Source organism: Rhincodon typus, chromosome 45 (assembly GCF_021869965.1).
Source record: "Rhincodon typus isolate 14 chromosome 45, sRhiTyp1.1, whole genome shotgun sequence".
Lineage (NCBI taxonomy): Eukaryota > Metazoa > Chordata > Chondrichthyes > Orectolobiformes > Rhincodontidae > Rhincodon > Rhincodon typus.
Window position 1 is genome coordinate 10,003,473 of NC_063376.1, and position 24,738 is coordinate 10,028,210.

Sequence of the window (24,738 nt, forward strand, 5' to 3'; positions counted from 1 at the left end):
CAGTGCTGAGGGAGCACCACACTGTCGGAGGGTCAGTGCTGAGGGAGCACCACACTGTCGGAAGGTCAGTGCTGAGGGAGTGCCGCACTGTCGGAGGGTCAGTGCCGAGTGTCAGCAGGCCAGTATTGGGGAGAAAGATAAATCATCCCCCACCCAAGTCGTGGTCCACATAGGCACCAACGACATAGGTAGGAAAAGGGATGGGGATGTAAGGCAGAAATTCAAGGAGCTAGGGTGGAAGCTTGGAGCTAGAACAAACAGAGTTGTTATCTCTGGTTTGTTACCCGTGCCACGTGCTAGCGAGGCGAGGAATAGGGAGAGAGAGCAGTTGAACACGTGGCTACAGGGATGGTGCAGGAGGGAGGGATTCAGATACCTGGATAATTGGGGCTCATTCTGGGGTAGGTGGGACCTCTACAAACGGGATGGTCTACACCTGAACCAGAGGGGTACCAATATCCTGGGGGGGGAAAATTGCTAATGCTCTTCGGGAGGGTTTAAACTAATTCAGCATGGGGATGGGAACCTGAATTGTAGCTCCAGTGTACAGGAGGTTGAGAGTAGTGAGGTCATGAATAAGCTTTCAAGGTCGCAGGAGTGTACTGGCAGGCAGGAAAGTGGATTGAAGTGTGTCTACTTCAATGCCAGGAGCATCCGGAATAAGGTGGGTGAACTTGCAGCATGGGTTGGTACCTGGGACTTCGATGTTGTGGCCATTTCGGAGACATGGATAGAGCAGGGACAGGAATGGTTGTTGCAGGTTCCGGGGTTTAGATGTTTCAGTAAGATCAGGGAAGGTGGTAAAAGAGGGGGAGGTGTGGCATTGTTAGTGAAGGACAGTATTACAGTGGCAGAAAGGACGTTTGATGAGGACTCGTCTACTGAGGTGGTATGGGCTGAGGTTAGAAACAGGAAAGGAGAGGTCACCCTGTTGGGAGTTTTCTATAGGTCTCCGAAAAGTTCCAGAGATGTAGATGAAAAGATTGCAAAGATGATTCTGGAAAGGAGCGAAAGTAACAGGGTAGTTGTTATGGGGGACTTTAACTTTCCAAATATTGACTGGAAACGCTACAGTTCGAGTACTTTAGATGGGTCAGTTTTTGTCCAATGTGTGCAGGAGGGTTTCCTGACACAGTATGTAGATAGGCCAACAAGAGGCGAGGCCACATTGGATTTGGTACTGGGTAATGAACCAGGCCAGGTGTTAGATTTGGAGGTAGGTGAGCACTTTGGTGATAGTGACCACAATTCGATTACGTTTACTTTAGCGATGGAAAGGGATAGGTATATACCGCAAGGCAAGAGTTATAGCTGGGGGAAAGGCAATTATGAGGCGATTAGGCAAGATTTAGGATGCATAGGATGGAGAAGGAAACTGCAGGGGCTGGGCACAATTGAAATGTGGAGCTTGTTCAAGGAACAGCTACTGCGTGTCCTTGAGAAGTATATACCTGTCAGGCAGGGAGGAAGTGGTCGAGCGAGGGAACCATGGTTTACTAAAGAATTTGAATCTCTTGTCAAGAGGAAGAAGGAGGCTTATGTAGAGATGAGGCGTGAAGGCTCAGTTAGGGCGCTTGAGAGTTACAAGTTAGCCAGGAAGGACCTAAAGAGAGAGCTAAGAAGAGCCAGGAGGGGACATGAGAAGTCTTTAGCAGGTAGGATCAAGGAAAACCCTAAAGCTTTCTATAGGTATGTCAGGAATAAAAGAATGACGAGAGTAAGATTAGGGCCAGTCAAGGACAGTAGTGGGAAGTTGTGCGTGGAGTCCGAAGAGATAGGAGAGGTGCTAAATGAATATTTTTCGTCAGTATTCACACAGGAAAAAGACAATGTTGTGGAGGAGAATACTGAGATACAGGCTATTAGACTAGACTGGATTGAGGTTCATAAGGAGGAGGTGTTAGCAATTCTGGAAGGTGTGAAAATAGATAAGTCCCCTGGGCCGGATGGGATTTATCCTAGGATTCTCTGGGAAGCAACAGAGGAGATTGCAGAGCCTTTGGCTTTGATCTTTATGTCGTCATTGTCTTCAGGAATAGTGCCAGAAGACTGGAGACTAGCAAATGTTGTCCCCTTGTTCAAGAAGGGGAGTAGAGACAACCCTGGTAATTATAGACCAGTGAGCCTTACTTCGGTTGTGGGTAAAGTGTTAGAAAGGATTATAAGAGATAGGATTTATAATCATCTAGAAAGGAATAATTTGATTAGGGATAGTCAACACGGTTTTGTGAAGGGTAGGTCGTGCCTCACAAACCTTATTGAGTTCTTCGAGAAGGTGACCAAACAGGTGGATGAGGGTAAAGCGGTTGATGTGGTGTATTTGGATTTCAGTAAAGCGTTTGATAAGGTTCCCCATGGTAGGCTATTGCAGAAAATACGGAGGCATGGGATTGAGGGTGATTTAACAGTTTGGATCAGAAATTGGCTAGCTGTAAGAAGACAGAGGGTGGTGGTTGATGGGAAATGTTCATCCTGGAGTTCAGTTACTAGTGGTGTACCTCAAGGATCTGTTTTGGGGCCACTGCTGTTTGTCATTTTTATAAATGACCTGGATGAGGGCGTAGCAGGATGGGTTAGTAAATTTGCGGATGACACCAAAGTCGGAGGAGTTGTGGATAGTGCAGAAGGATGTTGCCGGTTACAGAGGGACATAGATAAGCTGCAGAGCTGGGCTGAGAGGTGGCAAATGGAGTTTAATGCGGAAAAGTGTGAGGTGATTCACTTTGGAAGGAGTAACAGGAATACAGAGAACTGGGCTAATGGTAAGATTCTTGGTATGTGGATGTGCAGAGAGATCTTGGTGTCCATGTGCATAGATCACTGAAAGTTGCCACCCAGGTTGATATGGTTGTTAAGAAGGCGTACAGTGTGTTAGGTTTTATTGGTAGAGGGATTGAGTTTCGGAGCCATGAGGTCATGTTGCAGCTGTACAAAACTCTGGTGCGGCCGCACTTGGAGTATTGCGTACAGTTCTGGTCACCGCATTAAAGGAAGGATGTGGAAGCATTGGAAAGGGTGCAGAGGAGATTTACTAGGGTGTTGCCTGGTATGGAGGGAAGGTCTTATGAGGAAAGGCTGAGGGACTTGAGGCTGTTTTCATTAGAGAGAAGAAGGTTAAGAGGTGACTTAATAGAAACATACAAGATGATCAGATGATTAGATAAGGTGGACAGTGGGAGCCTTTTTCCTCGGATGGTGATGGCTACCACGAGGGGACATAGCTTTAAATTGAGGGGTGATAGATATAGGACAGAGGTCAGAGGTAGGTTCTTTATTCAGAGAGTAGTAAGGGCGTGGAATGCCCTGCCTGCAAAAGTAGTAGACTCGCCAACTTTAAGGGCATTTAAATGGTCATTGGATAAACATATGGATGATAATGGAATAGTTTAGGTTAGATGGGCTTCAGATTGTTTTCACAGGTCGGCGCAACATTGAGGGCCGAAGGGCCTGTACTGCGCTGTAATGTTCTATGTTCTGTGTTCCTCCCCCTGCAGGTAACACAGGTGATTCCCCCCTTTCCCAGAGGAAGATACAGTAATCGGGTGAATGAGTTCCACTGGTCCCACCCTTCCATTCAGTTTCACAAGGGAGCTCCGGCATGTTCATTTCCAAGCCTTATGTGTAATTGGTGATGATTTCCCTCTGGTTTACTGGAAGCAGTGATCTTGGACTGTAAAAGCGCGACGGTCTGTAAATGATTGCCACTGAAAAGGCTTGCACAACGGAAGGAGGAAAGTATTAACCACACACCTTGCGAAACTTGGCCAGCATCACTTCATGACGATCAAAACGTTGAAAGAATTCCCCCGTCCACCATCGATGAGATCACTGTTATGAATGAGTCATCACCCGGGAACTCTCCTTATAAAAGGAAGGGTTGGCTTGCTCTCTCACTCATAAAGCTCCTGTTCATTCCTGGAGAATGCCTGCAGACACAGAGTGCAGCATCTGCTACTGTCCCTATGCCAGAGGAGCTCGATGCCCCAGGGTCCTGCCTTGTGGGCATACCTTCTGCAGCCAATGCCTCCTCGCCCTCCTGTCCTTGGCGGAGCCCGGGAACTCAGGCCTCTGCCAGCTCCTTTGCCCCCTGTGCCGTCGGCCTGCCCAGGCCTGGCCAGAGGGGGACAAGCTCCCGTTCCCCGTGGACCCGGCTCTTGATGAGCTGATGCCGACCAAAGGAGGCCTGGAGTCAGGTGTCGAGGGGCCGAGGGCAGCTGCCAAACGAGGGCCCAAGTGGTGGGTGAAGAGCCTGAAGAGGAAGCTGGGCCTTCGGGGTCTGAGACACTCAAGCACTGATGGTGAGGAGAAGGGGGTGGGTCATTGGTCAGGGCTTGGGAGGTGGGTGCTGGGTGGGGTTGTGTTGTATTGAGGTTTCTGGTCTTTGCTTTTGGATCGAGTGATTGGCACTGAATCCACGTGGAGATCAGGTGGGAAGGCCGAGGTGAGGTAGGAGATCTGCTTAGTGAGTGACCGAGTAGCCTAGAAGGGCTGAATGGCCTCCACTCATTCACAAAGGTGAATGATGCAGGAGGAAAGCAGTCAGGGCACCTGACCACATCAATTGTGAGTTAAGATGAAGTTTAAAGGTGCTCAGGTCAAAGGTGGCATAAATTGCGAGATTGGGGAAAGCAGCAGTAGGTCGTTCAGGCCCTCTCTCCCTATCCCTCCTTTCCCTCGATCTCAGGGATTGAAGGTGGCATTGCCACCAAGTGCGACGAGATCAGGGATGAACTTAACCAGCCAATGTGACACTCTGCCCCCGATCTCTACCCTCATCCACCCATGCTGAGGTAAGAACGTGTAATTCTCACTCCATTTCCCTGACCACTCGCCATCCTAGCTCCATCATCCTGTCTTTGGGTGATACCCTGGACATCAGGGTGCTGCTTTTGCAGAGGAATAGCCATGATAATTAACTGCTGCTACTTGGCGAATGAATGGCAAGGTGAGCAAAGATGGTTTTGGGCTAAATCCTTTACTCCCAACAACACCCCATTTCCTCCTCCCCCTCCCCACCTCCCACCGCACCCCCCCAACCCCCTCTCCCCCATAGCCCAGCCTCCTCCAAAGAAACCTGATATCCATTGCTAGGGAATGAAGAGACCCCAAAGCCCTTCAATCAAGGACATGTTGAACCAATTCCACTGAGACCACAGTTAAATACTATGAAGGCTAGAGCCTTGTGGTGAACTGGTCTGACATGGGGTGCCTACTGTCTAATACAGAAATGCATCTCAGTTGATTAGGGGTTGGTTGGCTCGGTTGTCTGGATGGCTACTTTGCAACGCAAAATGACACCAGCAGCATGGGTTCAACTCCTGTATGGGCTCAGAGTACAACTTTCTCAACCTCTGAGGTATGGTGACCCTCAGGTTAAACTACCATCAGTCCTCTCTCTCTCTGAGACAGCAGCCCTATGATTCTCTGGGATTATGGCCATCTTATCTAAGGAGAGAGATTATGATCCAGAACAAATGGGGCAATTTTAAAGGGAGCACAAGAATGGAGAGACTGGGGGGATATGTACAGAAATCCTTAAAGGCTCCAGCTATTATTCAGCAGATTATTCATAAAAATGTAGGGAGTGCTAGGTTTTACACAGAGAGGCATAAAGTCTAAAAGACAGGCTGTTGTACGAAACCTCCTATGAAACGTTGGTTAGTCCCAAGTAGACTTCCAAAATTCCTTCAGGGAAGTTGGAGAACCTGGGACTGTTCTGCTTGGGGCAGAGAAGGCTAAGAAGAGAGTTAATCGTGTTGCTTTGTAACCTGGAAGGGTTTTGATAGCGTGAATGAGGAGAAACTGTTTGCACAGGGTGGAGTTTTGGTAACCATGGCGACACAGTTTTAAAACCCTATCGCAGGAAACAGCTTGAGGCAACACGAGGAGAACGTGTTTAACACACAGCAAGTTGTCATCATGTGAAATACACTGCCTGAAAGGGCAGATTCAACAGAAATTTTCCAAAGGGAAAATGTCACAGGTAGGGGGAGTGGAGGGAGCTAATTGGATGGATCTTTTAAAGAGATGGATTCTATGCCTGGTGTGCAGTGCTAGTTTAACTCTAGTCAGTGTCAGTTTATGGGAGGAATGGCCCTGTTACTAATTCTAATCTCCATTTCTGAACCTTTCAGCTCTGTGTGTGAACATGCGCGATATGGTTCTGATGGCGAGTTTTCATTTGATGTGAGCCCGAAGACAGCCTAACCCTAACCAAACCACCCCTGCCCTGGCGTGAAGCTGGAACATATGACAGACTAATCGGGGCCAAACAGAGAGCCCAGGGACCAGCAAAGGACGGTCAAAGTCCATTCCCCGCAAGGACGACTGAGATTGTGTGAGCAGCCAGTTTCCCACTGTACCTGACACACTCTCCCATCCTCCAAAAGCAAAACCAAAAACTAACCCTTCCTGGAAGAGGAGGTGCTTTGGCCTTCATCATTTCTTTCTCAGGCAGCAGGCTGAGATCAGCCAGAACCCGATGTCAAGTGACCGTGGGACCCACAGTAGGGGTTAGCTTCAGGCCCAGGCCTACGTTGCTTTGCTCAAAACTGGGCCTCTGATAAGAGCGTTTATGATTTGTTCTTTCATTTTGTTTTGTTTTGAGGGTGACACTGGTGGAAAAGTGTGTGATCTATCCCTGGAGTGTAATATTTGTGCCAGGTTTTATGGTGAGTTTGAGTCCCTGAATATAAACCGAGGTAGTCTTTCAACCCCCAGCTCCCCGCAAATTGTCACCACACCATCCTGTTACCATGAGCGACACTGAAGACGTTTAACTGATGCTAACTACCTAGCATTGCGGCTTGGGTTTTGTTTTAGAGTGGTGTTTTGATGTTGGCATGGCAACGGCTCACTGGTCTGCCTCAGTTTCATAGAAATCATAGAATCCCTACAGTCTGGAAGCAGGCCATTTGGCCCATCAAGTGTACACCAATCCTCTGAACAGCATCTCACCTAGACCCAACTCCACCCACCCTATCCCTGTAACCCTGCATTTCCCATGACCAATCCACCTAGCCTGCACATCTTTAGACCGTGGGAGGAAACCGGAACACCTGGAGGAAACCCATGCAGACACAGGGAGAATGTGCAAACTCCACACAGACAGTCGCCTGAGGGCGGAATTGAACCTGGGTCCCTGGCACTGTGAGGCAGCAGTGCTAACCACTGTGCCTCCCCATGTGGCATATTTCCAAATCCGTGAGTCATAATGTTTTCCAGCACAGGGGAAACGACTCGTTAATGTTTCATCAGCTTTTCAACTGGCCAGATTGCCAAAATGCTTCAGAAAATACGCACCAGCTTTGGAAGAGCTCAAAGCCTGTGGCAGAGCCTGTCTCGACACAGGAACAGGGCTGTAGTCCGGGGACGGAGGGGGGTCCTATTCATGCAGTAGGAGAAGGGAATGAAAAAAATACCAAATTCAAGTTCTGATGAAGAGGCACCAGACTCGAAACATTGACTCTGCCCAACCACCTGAGTTTTGCCAGTAATTTCTGCTTTTGTAACCAAATTCTAAAACTGATTATTACTGGGCTATCAGCAATTGTTATTATGCCCACTCCCTTCCCAGTTTTATGACATGTTTTTGTTTACCTCCCTAGCAAACCAGTCAACTAGCCCCTTTTCCTAAATCCAATCTTTAAATAGTTAACAAACTGAAGAAAATTGGCAGGGGTGGGGGAAGAATGCATTTTTTAAACATAAAAACACTCGACCCACATTTTACTTCCTTTTGATTAAGCAATATTGGAATCGTGTGGTTGAAGGTCAGCAATGTTGGGCTAAATGGCTGCCTACTTCTACTGTTTAAGTTTATGATTATTTAGTTATGGACAGGGAAATCCCCTTGTGGTTCCAGAGGAAAGCTATCAGTTCCTCCCACGTCAGCTACAAGCATGGACACAATTAAGAATAATCCCTTCTTGTATCCTGAATAACTTCATCATCCTGTACGGTTGTAAACAACGCACACCAAAGGGCTTTACTGGTTAGAAATGGTCAAATCGAAGGACCTAATGTGTGCTACCATTGAGGTCAAATTTCACCCCATAGTCAAGTTCATTCGTGCTTTGCTGAGCAGCAAGGATAGCAATGTTACAACCTATGATTTCCAATCTTGGCTCCTCAGTATTATCTTGCATTTTGTAGTGAATTGCTTTGTGACTTAACCAGCACTGTAAATCATATCATATTGGTATATGTACAGAATTTGTATCAAACTGGAAGAAAATAATTGTGTATTTAATTGTTATTAATTGTTTTTTAACAAATAAAAAGACTTCTTGTGAAATGGGTAACTTTTCGTCAATTTTGTTTGATCATGCCGAATATTCCCCCAGCTCTGGAAAATCTTCTGGATACTTTTTGAGGGTTGCAAAGACTATTCCCTCTGGTCTCAGCGCCATCCCTCTGATCACCCATGGAAATGCTCCCAGTTAGTCAGACGAATGAATGGTCTGAACTGACTGCAATTTGGATGGGGGCTGGGACTGCTACTGACCCATTCAAAGTTCACAGGACTGAGGAGTAAGCCATTCACCCCCATCAAGCTGATCCAGTATCCACTGCTGTTTGTAGAAGAGAGTTCCAAATCTTTGTGTGTAAAAATGCTTCTTAACATTTCTCCTGAATGGGCTGGCCCTAATATTTAGACTAATGATTACAAAAGTCACTAGTAGTAATGTTTCTGTGTCTGAATGAATGTGTGTCTGTTTAATGAAGTATTTAAACTCATCAGTACTGGACTGTACTGCTACAGTGCGTCTGAAAGTCTGTTTTAAATTAGACACAGTGAACTGGATGAAAAGGTGATCTCAGAGTCCATTAACCCCATTAACCTCATCAACGCATCATTCTCCGCCACTTCCGCCACCTGCAATCTGACCCCACTATGAAGGATATATTTCCCTCTCCATTTTTATCTGCCTTCTGTAGGGACCGCTCTCTCCGTGACTTCCTTGTCCACTCCACACTCCCCACTAGCCCCACCACCCCCTGCACCTTTCCTTGCAACCGCAGGAAGTGCTACACCTGCCCCCATACTTCCCCATTCACCTCCATCCCAGGCACCAAAAAAACCTTCCACATCAGACAGATGTTCACCTGCACATCCGTTAATGTGGTCTATTGTATCTGCTGTTCCTGATGTGGCCTCCTCTACATCGGGGAGACCAAGCGGAGGCTCGGAGACTGTTTTGTGGAGCACCTGCGCTCGGTTCGTGACAAATGACAACACCTTCCAGTCGCGAACCACTCCAACTCCCCCTCCCACTCCCTGGACGACATGTCCATCCTGGGCCTCCTCCAGTGTCACAATGAAGCCACCCGGAAACTGGAGGAGCAGCACCTCATATTCCGCCTTGGGAGCCTACAACTCAATAGTCTCAATGTGGACTTTACTAGCTTCAAAATCTCCCCACCCCCGGCCTCATCCTAAGACCAGCACCCCTCTCATCCCCGCCTCCTTGACCTGTCCGTCTTCTCTCCCACCTATCTGTTCCACTATCCACCTTCTATCACAGCACCCCCTCTCTATTTATTTCAGAGCCCCCTTCCCCTCCCCCATTTCTGAAGAAGGGTCCCGACCCAAAACGTCAGCTTTCCTGCTCCTCTGATGCTGCCTGGCCTGATGTGTTCATCCAGCTCCACACCTTGTTATCTCAGACTCCAGCATCGGCAGTTCCTACTATCTCTCAGATTCATGCTGTTAAGTGTCAGAATGACCTAAATGTGACAACAGCATGAGCAAGGTAAGTCTGATGCCAAAGTTTGTTAAAACCAAGAGCTCATTCTCTTCCCATTGAATACTCCTAATGAGGAACTGATTAAACCGATCACGGTGGATGACACATTTGTGATTTGCGTTAGTGGTCAGGCTCGTCAAATTGCTGCATGTGCCTTGGTTGATTGATATCCAAGTAAAGCTGATGGACCGGGGAAGGTGGGAACAAAAGCTGACAGCTCCTTGTGTGATCTGCAGCCTGAATTGGCCAACCCCATCCTGAGTTGACACGGCGTGAGGACCACTCTGTGGTTGGGGGGGTCACGCAGTCAGCATTCTGTGGAGGCTGGTCACACGCAAGTGACTGGCACAGCAGCTTTGGAATGCACTGCCCCAAGCCTGCTCATATAATGAGGAGCAGCATAAAAGAAAAGGCTGCACAAAGTGAGCATTGACCCGTGTCCCTACAAACAGCAAGAGCCCTTCTGAAGTGTATTTGAGCCTGTAAGTAGCTCAGGTGCAGCTACCCTGGCAAAAACAACGCGGGGGGAGGCTTTGGTGGGAGAGACATGAGTGTAATCTGCTGGGCCACGGCCAGTCCGCTGGGTTATAAACTCCACTGGGTTGAAAGTGGTGACAGTCTGAATCCCCAGAACTCTCCAGCTCCACACTGCTCTGGGATCCCATTCAGACTGAGAGTTTGGTCAAGATCAGCAAACATTCTCCTGTGAAGGGAGATGTACTTTCAGACATGCCAGGTCCTCACTGGCCAATCCACCCTGAAACTGAGTGGCCTTTCAGCAAGCCTCGAGTTTAACTTCCGGATAGGCATTCGGGAAGGATTTGTCCCCGTAGCAACAGCCCACCAGGATGGGAAGTTTTAAAAGTTGACAATATTTTCTCGCCCCATGCATTTTGCGAAGAAACAGTCTGAGGGTAGAACTGTTAACCTGACTACAAACATCAAGTAGGGTTTGTTTCAAATGCTTCATTGGTTGCCCATGGGCTAGGAAGGTAAGAGTTCAGACAACACAGTGTGGAGCTGGAGGAACACAGCAGGCCAGGCAGCATCAGAGGAGCAGGAAAGTTGATGTTTCGGGTCGGGACCCTTCTTAGCCTGCTGTGTTCCTTCAGCTCCACACTGTGTTGCCTCTGACTCTAGCGTATGCAGTTCTTGCTATCTCTAAGAGACCAGACAACTTGCCTTGCATGGAGCTGAAATTATACAACATCACGAAATTCGCGTCTGGAATGTGCTACCTGAGATTGACGTGTAGGCAGGTTCAGTTGAGACTTTCCACCAGCCTTGAGCCTGTTATCTGAAGAGGATAAATGCACAGGGTCATAAGGTGAAGTTGGGAAATGGCGCACGGTGAATTCTTCTGATAGTAGAGACCTGATGGGCCAAATGTCCTCCTTTGTGCTCGGAAAATAAGCAATAAACATTTAAAAGAAAAATGGGGTGTGGATTGGGAAGGGAAAGGATGAGACTGAGTGGACCCTGACTGACCGATGTAAATCCACAATTATCTTTTCACAATTTTCCAATGTTGAACACTAACACATATCCTCTTACTGCACCTTCGAAAGAGACTTCTCAAACTCCTCCATCTATTTCTCTTCCTTTAACTCCAGAATAGGAGGAGGCCATTCAGTCCCTCAAGGCCTGCTGATCATTGTTTTTCTGGATGCTAGCCCATTGGCGTGGCTTAGGTCTATGACAAAACAAAAAATGACCTCACTTATTTTGACATTCTTGAGTTGACCACTGTAGCCTCAACAGTGTTTTGAGGAAGAATGTTTTCAAAACTACATGCAAGAGAGCGATCATTCAAGAAAGAATCCATTCTACCCACCATGCCAGATCAGTTCTTTAAAAAAATAAATACACTTAAGTCCCACTGCCTCATCTGCTCTCCCCTCACCCCACGCCCCCCACCCACCACCCAAAACCAGATCTCTGCAAATTAATCCTTATGAAAGTTCCTCTTGAATCTGCTTTCAACGTCCTTTCGGGCAGCTAATTCCAGATCAAATTCGCTGCCTTATAAAACAAATTCTTCTCCCCCTTGCTTGATTCTCTTCAATCTGTGTCCCTTTAGTCACTGAACCACCTACCCGCAGAAACAGTTTCTCTTCAGTCGCTCGATTGAAACCTATTTGTGATTTTGAACGCCTCGATTCCATTTTCCCTCATAACCTTCTCTGCTCCCAGTTTCTGCAGTCCCACTATGTTATTGCTGGTCTTTTTGACGTTGACCTCATTGAAACAATACAGGAGATTCTTTAACAAAGCCATGAGCTGAAAGAGGCACAGCGCAGCAAACAAGTGCTGTTTGCATTGTCTCTACTGATGTGCATTAACAAGGGGACTCGAGGGAATGGGAGATGTGGAAAATTACAAGATTCTACACAGCAGGTAATTCAGCCAGAGCTGTCACAGTTGCTGCTGAAGATCGTGAAGAGCTAATCCCGAGCTTGAGATATTTCCAGGAGAAAGAACTGGACATTTCCCTCTTCCCTCTGCCATGAGGTACCAGAAGTTGACTCCAAAAGCATCCAGTTGTCCTGTTTAATTCACCAACACTCCTGATACCCTGGCAGCAGTGTGGAAGGTAAGGACGCAGGGGTTTGTTCTTGTGTCTCGTTCTAATACTTGTGGGATGTCATCCAATGCTCCTTGTAAAAACTGCAATCTCCAAGCCAAGGCTATGGGAATGAATAGGAATGGCTGATGTTCAAATGGATTATAGATCAGGACAGAATGGGAAGGGGTTTAGGCTTTGGGGATCCTATGCACACGAGCATTAGAAGCAGGAGGAGGCCATTCAGCCCTGTTTTCCACCATTCAATAAGGTCACTGCTGATCTCACTGTGGTCTCAATGCCAATTTTTCTGTTTGTTGCCCCCAAACTCCCACAACCCCAGCTCCCTTACCGATCACCAGATCACGACTGGCTGTGATTCAGTGGAATTCAGCCTTTAATATATTCAATGACACAGGCTCCACTCTTCCCTACGGTAGGGGATTTCAAGACTAGGGGGCATATTTTTGAGGTGAGAGGAGGAGGATTTAAAAAAGACATGAGGGGCAAGTGTTTTACACAGAGACTTGGTTTGTGTACCAAATGATCTTCCAGACAAAATGCTGGATGCAGGTACAGTTACAACATTTAAAAGACATTTTGATAAGTACACGAATAAGAAATGTTTGGAGGGATATAGGCCAGGAGCAGGCAACTGGGACTGGTTTAGTTTGGGATTGTGGTCAGCATGGACTGGCTGAACCGAAGGGTCTGTGTTCATGCTGTGTGACTATGATTCTGGGCAAGACAATTCCACAAACAGACAACCCTGAGGGAAAATAATCCTCATTGCCATCTTAAGTGAGAATCTTCCTGTTTTTAAAGTGTCCGCTTGTTCTAGTCTCTCCCATAATCCTCTGATCATGCATCCTGTCAAGTTCTGTCAGGATTGTGTGTTTTCAATAAGATCACTTCTCATTTCTTTCTAAACACCCTAACACTTACCCTAATGGATAAAGGCCTAGCCTTTCCTCATAAGAGAAACGCCCTCATCCCAGGAATCAGTTGAAGGACATTCCTCTGAACTGTTTCTAATGCATTTATATCCTTTCTTAAATCAGGAGGCCAAAGTGTATTCAGTACTCTGGATGTAATGAGAAGGCTTTAAGAAGCAGTTTAAAGGAAGAGAGAGAGAAGCAGGGAGACTTACGGAAGGAATTCCAGAGCTTGAGGCCCAGATAGCTGCAGATATGACTGCCAACGGTGGATTGATGAGAACTGGGGGATGTTTGAGAGGCCAGAAGCCATCGCGAGGTGTTTCACAGCAATAACAGAGGGAATGTTCTGTGCAGTCTAAGCTGGGTGATGGCCATTGACACAGTGAGTGCACAATCCCCATCCTTCACCTCTCCTCTGCGGCTGGGCCGAGAGGGACTGCTTCAGCTGGTTCCACTTGTACCTGATCGGAGAGAGTCATCTGTAATATCTTCACTTCCTGCTCCTGAACAGTTAACCTCACATCAATGGTAATGACACTGAGCTCTCTCCCTCAACACCCCCTCCCTATCGCTGTCATCTCCACCAGCCCCTATAGCCCTCCCTATCCCTTTAACTTTCTCCAGGCCCTACACCCCTCCCTATCTCTGTAACTTTCGCCAGGCCCTACACTCTTCCCTATCTCTGCCATCTCCACTGGGTCCTACACCTTTCCCTGTCTCTGTAAGCACCTCCAGATCCTACACCCCTTGCTTTGTCACCTCCTCCAGTCCCTGCACCCCTTGCTCTGTCACCTCCTTTAGTCTTTACTCTCCTCCCTATCCCTGTAACCTCCTCAAGCCCCTACACCCCTCCCTATCTGTGCAACCTCTTCCAGCCCCTACATCTCTCCCTATCTCTGTAACCTGCTCAATCCCCTACACCCCTCCATATCTCCACAACCTTGTCTGGCCCCCATATCCCTCCCTATCTCTTTAACCTCCTCCAATCCCTACTACCCTCCCTATTCCTGTAAATTCCTCCAGTCCCTACGCCCCTTGCTCTGTCACCTCCTCTAGTCTGTACTTCCCTCCCTATCTCTGCAACCTCATCCTCATCCAGCCCCTACACCCCTCCCTAACTCTGCAACTTCCTCAAGACCCTACATCCCTCCCTATCTCTGTAACGTCCTCCAGCCCCTACACCACTCCCTATCCCTGTAAACTCCCCCAGTCCCTACACCCCTCCCTACCTCTGTAATTTCTACAACCCCAGCCTCTTGAGCATCCCCTAAATCCCATCACTCCATCATTGGTGGCCGTGCCTTCAGCTGCCTGGGCCCTGAGCTCTGGAATTCCCTCCTTAAACCTTTCCAACTCTCTCTCTCTCCTCCTTCAAGGTGCTCCTTAAAACCAAACCCTTTGACCAAGATTGTATATGCTTGTCCATCTGTAGCCCAGAGTGTAAAAAATATTTATTATTTTTCTTGTTCTCGTTTAAGTGTCTTGGGACATTCTGCTGTGTTCAAGGCAATATACAGATTCTGATTGTTGTTGGTGTCTTGGAGCCATGGGAATGAATCAGAAGGGATTTAGTCCTTGGGGATTCGATGTGAGGGGAATGGGATTATCCCTTTTGGGTCTACGTGCAGTGAGACTGAATGAGAATGGATGTAGATTTGGATTATATACAGCAGGAGCAAATGGGAAAGGGCTCAGTGTTTTAGGGATCTACATCAATGAGTTTGAGATTCTTTTCCCTGCAGAGAAGAAATCTGGTTTTTCAAAGTCATGAGCGGGCCACACAGAGTCAAAGGGGGAGATGGGGTTTCTGCCTGTATAAACAACGAGAATGAGAGGGCATAGGTTTAAAATGATGTGCAAACAAAGCAAGGGAGATGTGAGGGAAAACGTTTTCACTCAGCAGGTTGTGGAATGCACTGCTTGGAAATGTGGTGGAGGCAGCTACGAATGAGGCATTTGACAGAAGTATTGGATAATTATTTGGACAGTAATGGTGTGTGGAGATATGGGGAAAAGGGAGGAGATTGGCATTTAATAGTAGAGCCAGACTAGGTATTAGAACCAGAGTAGTCATGATGGGCTGAATGGTTTCCTTCTATGCTATAACAGTTCTGTGATTCTGTCATTCCCAAACCTTATCTCCACTGTGACCTGAATATGAGGTTTGATTAAATCTATCAGCAGCCGGCAGGGGAGAGAAGTCCAAGAAAGGTGTGTGTGCGCGCACACGTGTGCGTGCGTGCGTGTGTGTGTGTGCGCGTGTGTGCGTGCATGTGGATGGGTGTGTGCATGTGTCTGTGCATGTGGATGGGTGTGTGTGTGTGTGTGTGTATGTATGTGTGTATGTGCGTGTGCATGCATGCATGTGGATGGGGGTGTGTGTGTGCGTGCATGTATGTGTGACTCTATGTGTGCATGTGTGTGTGTGTGCATGTGGATGGGGGGGTGTGTGTGTGTGTGTGTGCATGTGGATGGGTGTGCGTGTATGTCTGTGTGTGCATGCATGTGTGTGTGACTCTATGTGTGCATGTGTGTGTGTTTCTGTCTGTGTGTGTGTGTGCGCGGTGGTGCTGGTGGTGGTTGGGGGTGGTATAGGAAGGCAGAGCTCCAAGGTGCTGCCGATTGATCCCATGGTTTCACAACCTCATTGGGGGTTCTGATGCCGCCTTTGGGAAGCTCTGGTTCACTCAATGACAAATGGTCTGGTTGGTCGCCCAGGAAACGAGATGGGGGACACAGACTTGTCTGACTCGTCCTGGATTCTCCAACATGGAGGACCACCTTGGCCACTGCCTTTGTTTCCCATAAGACCATAAGATATAAGCAGAAATAGGCCATTCAACCCAATTAGTCTGTTCCACCATTCAATGAGATCATGGCTGATCTGATAATTCTCAGCTACGCTTTCCTGCCTTTTCCCCAGAAACTTTGATTCCTTGTTACTGATTAAAAATCTGTCTGGCTCAGCCTTGAATACACTTCATGACCTAGTCTTGACAGCCTTCTGTGATACAGAATCCCACAGACTGGCTGCATTCTGTGGGAAGAAATTCCTCCTCATCTTTTGTCTTAAATGGTGCAGGTCCTCACTTTTGCGCCCACAAAGGGAAACACCCTCTCCACATCTCCCCTGTCAGGTCCCCTACCGAATCTCAGCTCTCAGAACTTTGACAAAATGGAGCTGATGGTTTGTGTCAGGAGCTCCAAAGATTCAATGACCGACACTTCACTTTCTGTTTTCTTCAGGCTCCGTGACGGTGGCGAGGCTTGGAGAGAAATATTCCGGATTCGACAAGAACCAGCAACTCTCCAATCTGCTCAATCCACTCACCTGGTGCAGAGAGCAACAGGACGGAGACAGTGCCGGCTGGGAAGACTGTCTGCTCAGTTTAGTTAGCAGAAAGAGAGAGGGCTAGAGACATTCAACGTTCTCTACTCGACTGAGACAGATTCAAGACTCTGAAATGCAGAGTAGGAGAATGGAATTAGGTTCAAAAGCTCCTCTCGAAGCAAATCTCAGTTACTACAGGTTACTGAAACAAAAAGCCTGTCTGTTGATCACCCTTTACAAAAACAGGAGATAAGGCATCTAAGCTATCTATATCATTGCAACAGTAACCTGTAGTAACTGAGATTGGCCCACCCTGGTGGGGACAGAGGTTGAGTTCTCTGCTCCTTCCTCACATGTACACCCACTCGTCTTTTCCATTTCCTTTTCAATCCATTCCCTGGGAGGGGAAGGGTATCACCAACGCATCGAGGGTAAAGCACAGGTTATACCCCTGTCCAAGGCCACAGGCCCTGGTGCTAACCTGTTCAGCAGCAACAGCTTTGAGTCTGTGAGTCAGAAACTCTCAGAGCTCTCGGGCGACGGGCCTTCGAAAGGCTTGGTGAGAAGCACCCGTGGGTGATCTTGGAGGACGGTGAGGCTGTGTGGATCAAATGGAAGCAGCACAGATAGTGGCACATTCCTCTTGGCACCAGGCTTGCCAAGACCAGGGCATGCACAGCTAGGTCTCTGAGAGAGAGAGAGGGAAACAGAGAGAGAAGCAGAGAGAGAGAGAAACAGAAAGAGAGAGGGAGAAAGGGAGGGAGAGAGACAGAGAGGGAAACAGAGAGAGAGAGGCGCAGAGACAGAAAGAGGTGCAGAGAGAGAGAGAGGGTGCAGAGAGAGAGAGAGAGGCAGAGAGAGAGAGAGAGAGACAGAGACAGAGAGTGAAAGAGAGAGAGAGGCAGAGAGAGGAAAACAGAGAGAAAGAGAGGCAAAGAGAGACAAAAGGGAGGGAGAAAGACAGAGAAAGAGAGAAACAGAAAGAGAGAGAGACACAGAGAAAGAGGACACAAACTTAAAGTGACAAATCCAGCCCAGGGCTGAGAATCTTTAGGAAGCTGTGATCCTCCTCCTTTCTGGCCTCTCATGCAGGAGATCGACACACTTTAAGTCTCGGGGCAGTTGACAACGCAGTTCCAGACAGGGTATTCACAGGTTGCACCCTGCGTCTATGCACTCGCCATCAGAAAGTAAAACAAGACACAGATCCTGGGAGAGACACCGCCAACGCCAATTAAACAGTGCTGTGAAAGTGGTGACACAATTCGGCAAACAGTCAACACTGAGTCAAAGAAGAACATTTTAGGACAAATCGCAAACACAAAATGAAGGAGTTTTAAGCAGCATTCCAAAGGAAGACAGAGAGGTGGAGAGATTTTGGAAAGGGTTTAAGGCTGACTGCCATCTGTTTATTGATCACCAAGAGTTTGGGAGTAGCCCAGAATTTTGCTACTTTCTTATGTGGGCTGTCTTGGTTTTCCAAGCCTTTGAAGAATCCATGGGATCTTGGGTATAGAAACTGAGATCACAGCTGTCTGGGATCCTGGGTGAGCAAAGATTGGAGGAAGGGAGTGCTGGTGGAGGCAGTCATAGAATCAGGGCCTACTCCACAGCAGAAAACCACAGACCCCCTCAGGTCAGGCCATCTCCCGGGAGGTCATTTCTTCACCATGGGTTGTTGATTGGCAATCAGGTATCTGATCCCAACTCAACGCCGAAAGAGCGGCTAATTTGCCCAGTGTCAACAGGACAATTTGATTGGAGGATTGTAAAGATTTAAGCCCAACCCTAGGAAGGGGGAGGGGGATCACTGACGGAAGCTGCCTTTCCCAAGCAGAATACATCAGAAACTCTTATTTCTGCTTTCCAATCTTTGATCAGAGAACGGAGGCAGTGATCTGTCTCAAACTCTGTCAAGCCTAAAGAAAACTAGCTTTCAACTTAAGACGGTGAGGCCTTGATCTGTAGGCTTGCTAGGGCAAGGAGAATTAATTAGTGGTTTTACATTTTTGAAGAAACGAACTGTGTCAATTGACCTAAAGACTTTCAGGCCTTTGACGTGGGCCCCGTTCAGGTCAATCGGGGAACAGCTAGCCATGAAGGCAGCTGGGCCTTCTGAGTTCATTGACAGTGATTCAGAAAAGTTGGATCTAGAATGTTCCATCTGCTGCCATGATTACAACTGGACCGACAAGTGTCCTCGGGAGTTGGAATGCCTCCACACTTTCTGTACTGAGTGCCTCACTAAAATGGAGGCTCAACTACCCAACTCATGCCGTCACATCTCTTGCCCACTCTGCAGGTATTCCACTGAGCTCACGGCTTCGGGGTCCTTGGGCCTACCCCGCCAGGAGGAGATTCTCTCCAAGCTGTCACTGCAGCTGGGAGTGCACAGTAGCTCCTCAGCTACCCTCAGCCAGCAGCTCATCCTGACCCTGGACTCAGGTGAGACCACTGTCATCATGTTGCCCACAGTCAGCCTGAGTGTGGAGCAGGGGGACGGGCAGCGGGCTTCCAGATCCTGGAACCTCCGAGACCATTCGCTCGTCCGCCAGAACCAGAAACAGCAGGCCGTTGTGTGCCTGAGGAAGGCCTCCTGGAGAGTGGCCACCCTCCTGATCCTGTTCTGCATTGCTGCTTTTGTGCTTGGCCCACGACTCTTTTAGTGCCAGTCTATGTAGTACCCAGATGGAGCCTCCATCCGGGATCCCGAGGGGGGTACAGGTGGATGTGGGGAAACTCCCTCAGGGACTCCCTCCGGGAACAGTAGCATTCAGTCACATGGATAAGATTGTCCTCCTCACCGTCTCCATCACACCCCATCGTCATCACATTCGAGATATAGCCCAACCTGTTCGACAATCCCTCAACTATCTCATCCAACAGTAAGTCACACAAAACAAAAAAGGGGAGGCAATGGCCTAGTGATATATCGCTGGACTATTAATCCAGAGACTCAGATATCGTTCTGGGGACCTGGGTTCAAATCCCACCACAGCAGATGATGGAATTTGAATTCAATATAATATCTGGAATTAAGAGTCTAATGATGACCATGAATCCATTGCTGATTGTTGGGAAAAACCCATCTGGGTCACTAATGTCCTTTAGGGAAGGAAACTGCCATCCTTACCTGGTCTAGCCTACACGTGACTCCAGACCAACAGCAATGTGGTTGGTTCTTAACTGCCATCTGGGCAATTAGGGATGAGCAATAAATGCTGCCGAGCCGGCGTCGCCCTCATCCCGTAAATGAATAAAGTAAAAAAAAAATACGCCAAGGTCTCCACTTCCTCCATTCCGACTCTCATCAACCTTCTCTTCTCTCTCTTTCTCTCCACTGCACGCTCACCTAATTTCTCACCATCACAATCTCTCTCCACTCCACTCTTCCCTACTCTTGCTGGCATACTCTCTCTTTGATCCTCACATTCTCTCTCTCCCCTCTGCTCTCACTCTCTTCTTTGTCTCTCTCCCATGGTCTCTCTCCTCTCTGCATTCTCCTAACTGCTTTTTCATTCTCTCTTCCCTCACTCTCTCCCATGCTTTCTCTTCACTCTGTACTCCTTTAATCTCTGTTGTTCCCTTTTACCCCTTCATGCCCCTCTAATCTGTCTCTAATATTCTCTCCCTCCACTCTGCACTCTCCTAATCACTCTTTCATATTCTGTCTCCCATCACTCTCTCCCAATCTTTTTCTTATGCTCTCTCTCCCCTTCACGCTTTCCCAATCTCACACTCTCACACTCTCCCCTTCATTCTCTCCCCTTCACTCTCACCTCCCTCCCCTGCTCGCCCGCTCTCCCTCCTCCCTCTATTTTCTCTCTCTCTCTCTCGCAGATTTTCTTTCCCATTCCTCACCATTTCCTCCTCCTTCTCATACATTCTCCTCCCTTTTCCATCTGCTTTTCTTATTTCCATCTGACCATTGGATGTGGTTTCAATCGAGGTGAGTGTTGGTTTTCCAAAAAAAAAGGCCCCTGGTTTTAAAAACAAACGATAGAAAGAATTTCATGGAGGGAGTGGAGGGTGTGGAGGTGATGGCATGGAGCAACCAAGTGTAGTGATTACATTTGTGATACAGAGTTAGTATCCAGTTGGCAGACTTCTCTGCTGTGGTCAGTTCCAGGAGGTTTAGGACAGAACCTCAGTTCCAGAAGGTGTGAGAGACACTTCCCATGGTGGGTGATGTGGTACCAAACCCATGCTCACCTATGAACCTCCCCCAGAATGAGGTTCTGGGAAGGATGGCTCATCATTGACGTTCGTGCCTCACAGCCAGTTGGAGGCCTGATCCATGACCATGTGAATGGCTTCGTACTATCACTGTTGAGCCCAGCCCAACTATAGGAGGCCTGTGCCCAGGGGGTGAGCTGGGTAGCTGTCACCTTGAGGCCATCTTATCGCTTCAGGGAGGGGAGCAATCGTTGAACAGAGGCAGGACCTGCTGGCTAGGGCCCTCAGTCCTGGCCTCCCTTCTCTGGGCGAATTCCAAAGCAGGAAACCATCAAACAATGATCTTTGCCCCTAGTGTTGCGCTCTGGGGTTGACCTTGGGCAGCCAAGTCCTCCTCTGATTGGCCACCAGCCACTGCTCTACAGGAATCCTGTTCCCAACCTGGGAGGTGACACCCGCAGCTTGTAGCCATGACGATGAACTCATCCCCAAACCCAACATATCTCCCAAAGTGGGAACCTCCGCCCAACATCAGACATCCCCGACAGCCATTTGAAATGGGCTCCCTCCCAACAGGGGAACTCCCAGCACAAGATCCCCCATTACAGGAATGCCCAGCATGGGATCCCAAACAGGGGGCACCAACGACAAGAGACCCCCATCGCAGGAGTCCCTACACAGGACCCCGACCATGGGACCACCCACCTTTCCAAAAAGGGACCTCAGCACCCCACACCCAATCTGGACATCCCAAAAACTGAGCAAAAAGGTTCTGACATTGGATCGGACTCAATAACTCCCTCCATATTGTCTGTTTCAAACTGAGCAATGTCAATATTCTTCCCAATGAAATCTGGCAGGTGAGCTGGATGAGGGATAGTATAGAATGAGCTTTACTCTGGATCTAACCCCATGCTGTTCCTGACCTTGGAATGTTTGATAGGGACAATGTAGAAAGGCCTTACTTCCAGTCTAAAAGATTGGAGGAAGCTTCACTCTGTATGTAACCCCATGCCGTACTGGTCCTGGGAGTGTTTGATGGGGACGGTGTAGAGGGAGCTTTACTCTGTACGTAACCCCATGCTGTACTGGTCCTGGGAGTGTTTGATGGGGATGGTGTAGAGGGAGCTTTACTCTGTATGTAACCCCATGCTGTACTGGTCCTGGGAGTGTTTGATGGAGACGGTGTAGAGGGAGCTTTACTCTGTATGTAATCCCATGCGGTACTGATCCTGGCAGTGTTTGATGGGGACAACGTAGAGAGAGCTTTACCAAACCATGACTAATAGGAACAGGAGTAGGCCATTCGGCCCCTTGAGCCTGGTCTGCCATTCAAATGGCTGATCCAACATTCCTCATATCTACTTTTCTGTCTTTTCCCCGTAACCCTTGATTCCCCTGCTCATCAAGAATCTATCTATCTCAGCATTAAAGGTACACAAAGACTGCACCCCAGCTCTCTGTGGCAAGGAGTTCCAAAGACACTCAACTCTCTGTGAGATGAAATTCCGCCTCCTCTCAGACTTAAATTGGCGCCCCTTTATTCTGAGACAATGCCCTCTGGTCCTAGACTCTCCTGGGGGGGGAACATCCTCCTAGCATTGACCCCCACGTTGTACCTGTCATGTGAGTGTTGAAGGGGACTTGTCTGCTTGACAGACCAGACTATGGAAGGATGCTTCTCTTGTCATCAAAATCTCGGGCTTTAAACTGTTTTAAAATGACAAATCTCTTTTTTAAGACCAAGGCGAGAAGAAATATCTCTTTCACAGAGCCATGAGTCCGTCGAGTTCAGTGGAGATCGGGTCATTGAATCTGTTCAAAGCCAGGTTCGGGAGATTCTTTACTAGCAAAGAAATCATGGGTTGTGAGAGGCGGACAGGAAAGTGGAGTTGAGGTCAGAATCAAATCAGCAATAAATTTATGAAGTGACAGACCAGGCTTGGAGGGCCGAATGGTCCACTCTTGCTCTGAATTCGTAAGGTCTTGTATGATAGTCTATTGCATGAATACTTTACTGAACAGTTTTTGTAAATGGAAGCATATTATATCCAATAGTTTCCCCTTTACCCAGTCTCAACATCGATAAACAACATCTCAGTCTCAACATTAATAAACTCTGAACAGACTTGTCAGAACACATTTTCCCTTGACTATCCATGTATTAATCAGATTATGATTCTCTGTCCTGTTACCACCTCCCTAATAATTGTACCCCATTCTCAATGGCAATTAGGATAGAGTAACAAAGACCAAATTCACCCACAATGCCTACAGCCCACAGAAGAATTAAATAGAATAAATATATTCTGACAGTTCTGCCAGCTACACCTGCCGAGTGAGCACTGCCCATTTCCTTTCTTCTTCCTAATTAGAATAATTGGATCATTTTGGCTTCCACTCTGTTGAGAATCTTCGAGAACTTCAGGACTTCCTGCAGATTAAGCCCAATGCATCAAACCATCTCTGTGGCTCATAAAAAAAAAATTGAAAGAACTGTGGATGCTGTAAATCAGAAACAAAAGTTCTGAGGAAGGGTCACTCGACCCGAAAGGTTAACTCTGATTTCTCTCCACAGATGCTGCCAGACCTGCTGAGCTTTTTCAGCAATTTCTGTTTTTGTTTTTCATCTTTGTAGTTCCTCAAACACAACAAAAACTTCCATGTCTTCAGACCTCAAGAAATTTGTAGTGAATTCCAGGAATACTTTTTCACTGGAGGAAAGGTTTTGTGGCTTATTCCTGCAGAGGACCTGCATAGATGACTTTATGAATGCTGACTTCCCATTCCCACGTTCAAACCATCATTGTCTATATAATCCGTCTTGCTTTTTCCGTCCTCCATCATTTTAACTCCTGGCTGAAGGATTGGAGCAGGCGGAAGCAGGCAACATGTCTCACTGTTGACACTGTGGATAGACATGAGGCTTTGGGGGCAGCACGGTGGTTCAGTGGTTAGCACTACTACCTCACAGTGCCAGGGACCCATATTCAATTTCACCCTTGGGCAGCTGTCTGTGCGGAGTTTGCACATTCTCCCCGTGTCTGAGCGGGTTTCCTCTGGGTGCTCCGGTTTCCTCCCACAGTCAAAAGATGTGCAGGCTAGGTGGATTTGTCAATGGGAAACTCAGGGTTGCAGAGATGGGCTGGATCTGGGTGGGAAGCTCTTCGGAGGGTGTTGTGGACTTGATAGGCCACACTGTGGGGTTTCTATGACGGCTCAAGACACTCACAGGAAACACACACAAACACTCTCACACCCACATGCATACACACAGACACACCCACACATGTACTCACACCCACACCCACATTCTCACAGACACACAAACACTCACACCCACACACATGCACACCCACATACTGAGACAACCACACACACTCTCACATACCCACATGCACACACACATACACACACACACACTCACATACCAACATGCACACACACACACTCTCAAATACACACACACAGTCTCAAACACACACACACACACACTCACGCCCACACACATGCACACCCACATACTGAGACAACCACACACACTCTCACATACCCACATGCACACACACATACACCCACACACAATCTCACATACCCACATGCACACACACACAGACACATTCTCAAATACACACACACAGTCTCAAACACACACACACTCTCAAATACACACACACACACTCTCTCTCTCAAATACACACACACACACATAAACACATATATACAAACACTCTCAAACACACACACACTCTCAAATACACACACATACACACTCTCAAATACACACACAAACACATAAACATACACACTCTCAAACACACACACACACAATCTCACACCTACATGCATACACACACACACCCACACATGTACTCACACCCACACCCACATTCTCACACACACACACACACTCACACCCACACACATGCACACCCACATACCCAGACACCCACACACACTCTCACATACCCACATGCACAC

General features: G+C 47.8%; 2 protein-coding genes across 2 annotated transcripts; both read left to right on the plus strand.

The window, feature by feature from the left end:
- Positions 1-3,833: 3,833 nt before the first annotated feature.
- On the plus strand, positions 3,834-8,296 carry LOC125487811 (E3 ubiquitin-protein ligase RNF183-like). The gene is made up of 2 exons (XM_048620115.1): positions 3,834-4,298; positions 6,135-8,296. The coding sequence occupies exons 1-2, from the start codon at positions 3,923-3,925 to the stop codon at positions 6,188-6,190; spliced, it is 432 nt and encodes a 143-aa protein (XP_048476072.1). The 5' UTR covers positions 3,834-3,922; the 3' UTR covers positions 6,191-8,296.
- A 10,381-nt stretch (positions 8,297-18,677) lies between these two features.
- si:ch73-335l21.2 (RING finger domain-containing protein) lies at positions 18,678-19,247 on the plus strand. Its single transcript, XM_048620003.1, has one exon. It carries the CDS (start codon positions 18,678-18,680, stop codon positions 19,245-19,247), a length of 570 nt encoding a protein of 189 aa, XP_048475960.1.
- Positions 19,248-24,738: the final 5,491 nt, after the last annotated feature.

Excerpts from the sequence above, each read along its gene's own strand:
- LOC125487811 (XM_048620115.1), top strand. The coding sequence starts at position 3,923 with ATGCCTGCAGACACAGAGTGCAGCATCTGCTACTGTCCCTATGCCAGA. Across the intron at positions 4,299-6,134 it reads GAGACACTCAAGCACTGATG|CTCTGTGTGTGAACATGCGC; the intron begins GTGAGGAGAAGG and ends TGAACCTTTCAG.
- si:ch73-335l21.2 (XM_048620003.1), top strand. The coding sequence starts at position 18,678 with ATGAAGGCAGCTGGGCCTTCTGAGTTCATTGACAGTGATTCAGAAAAG.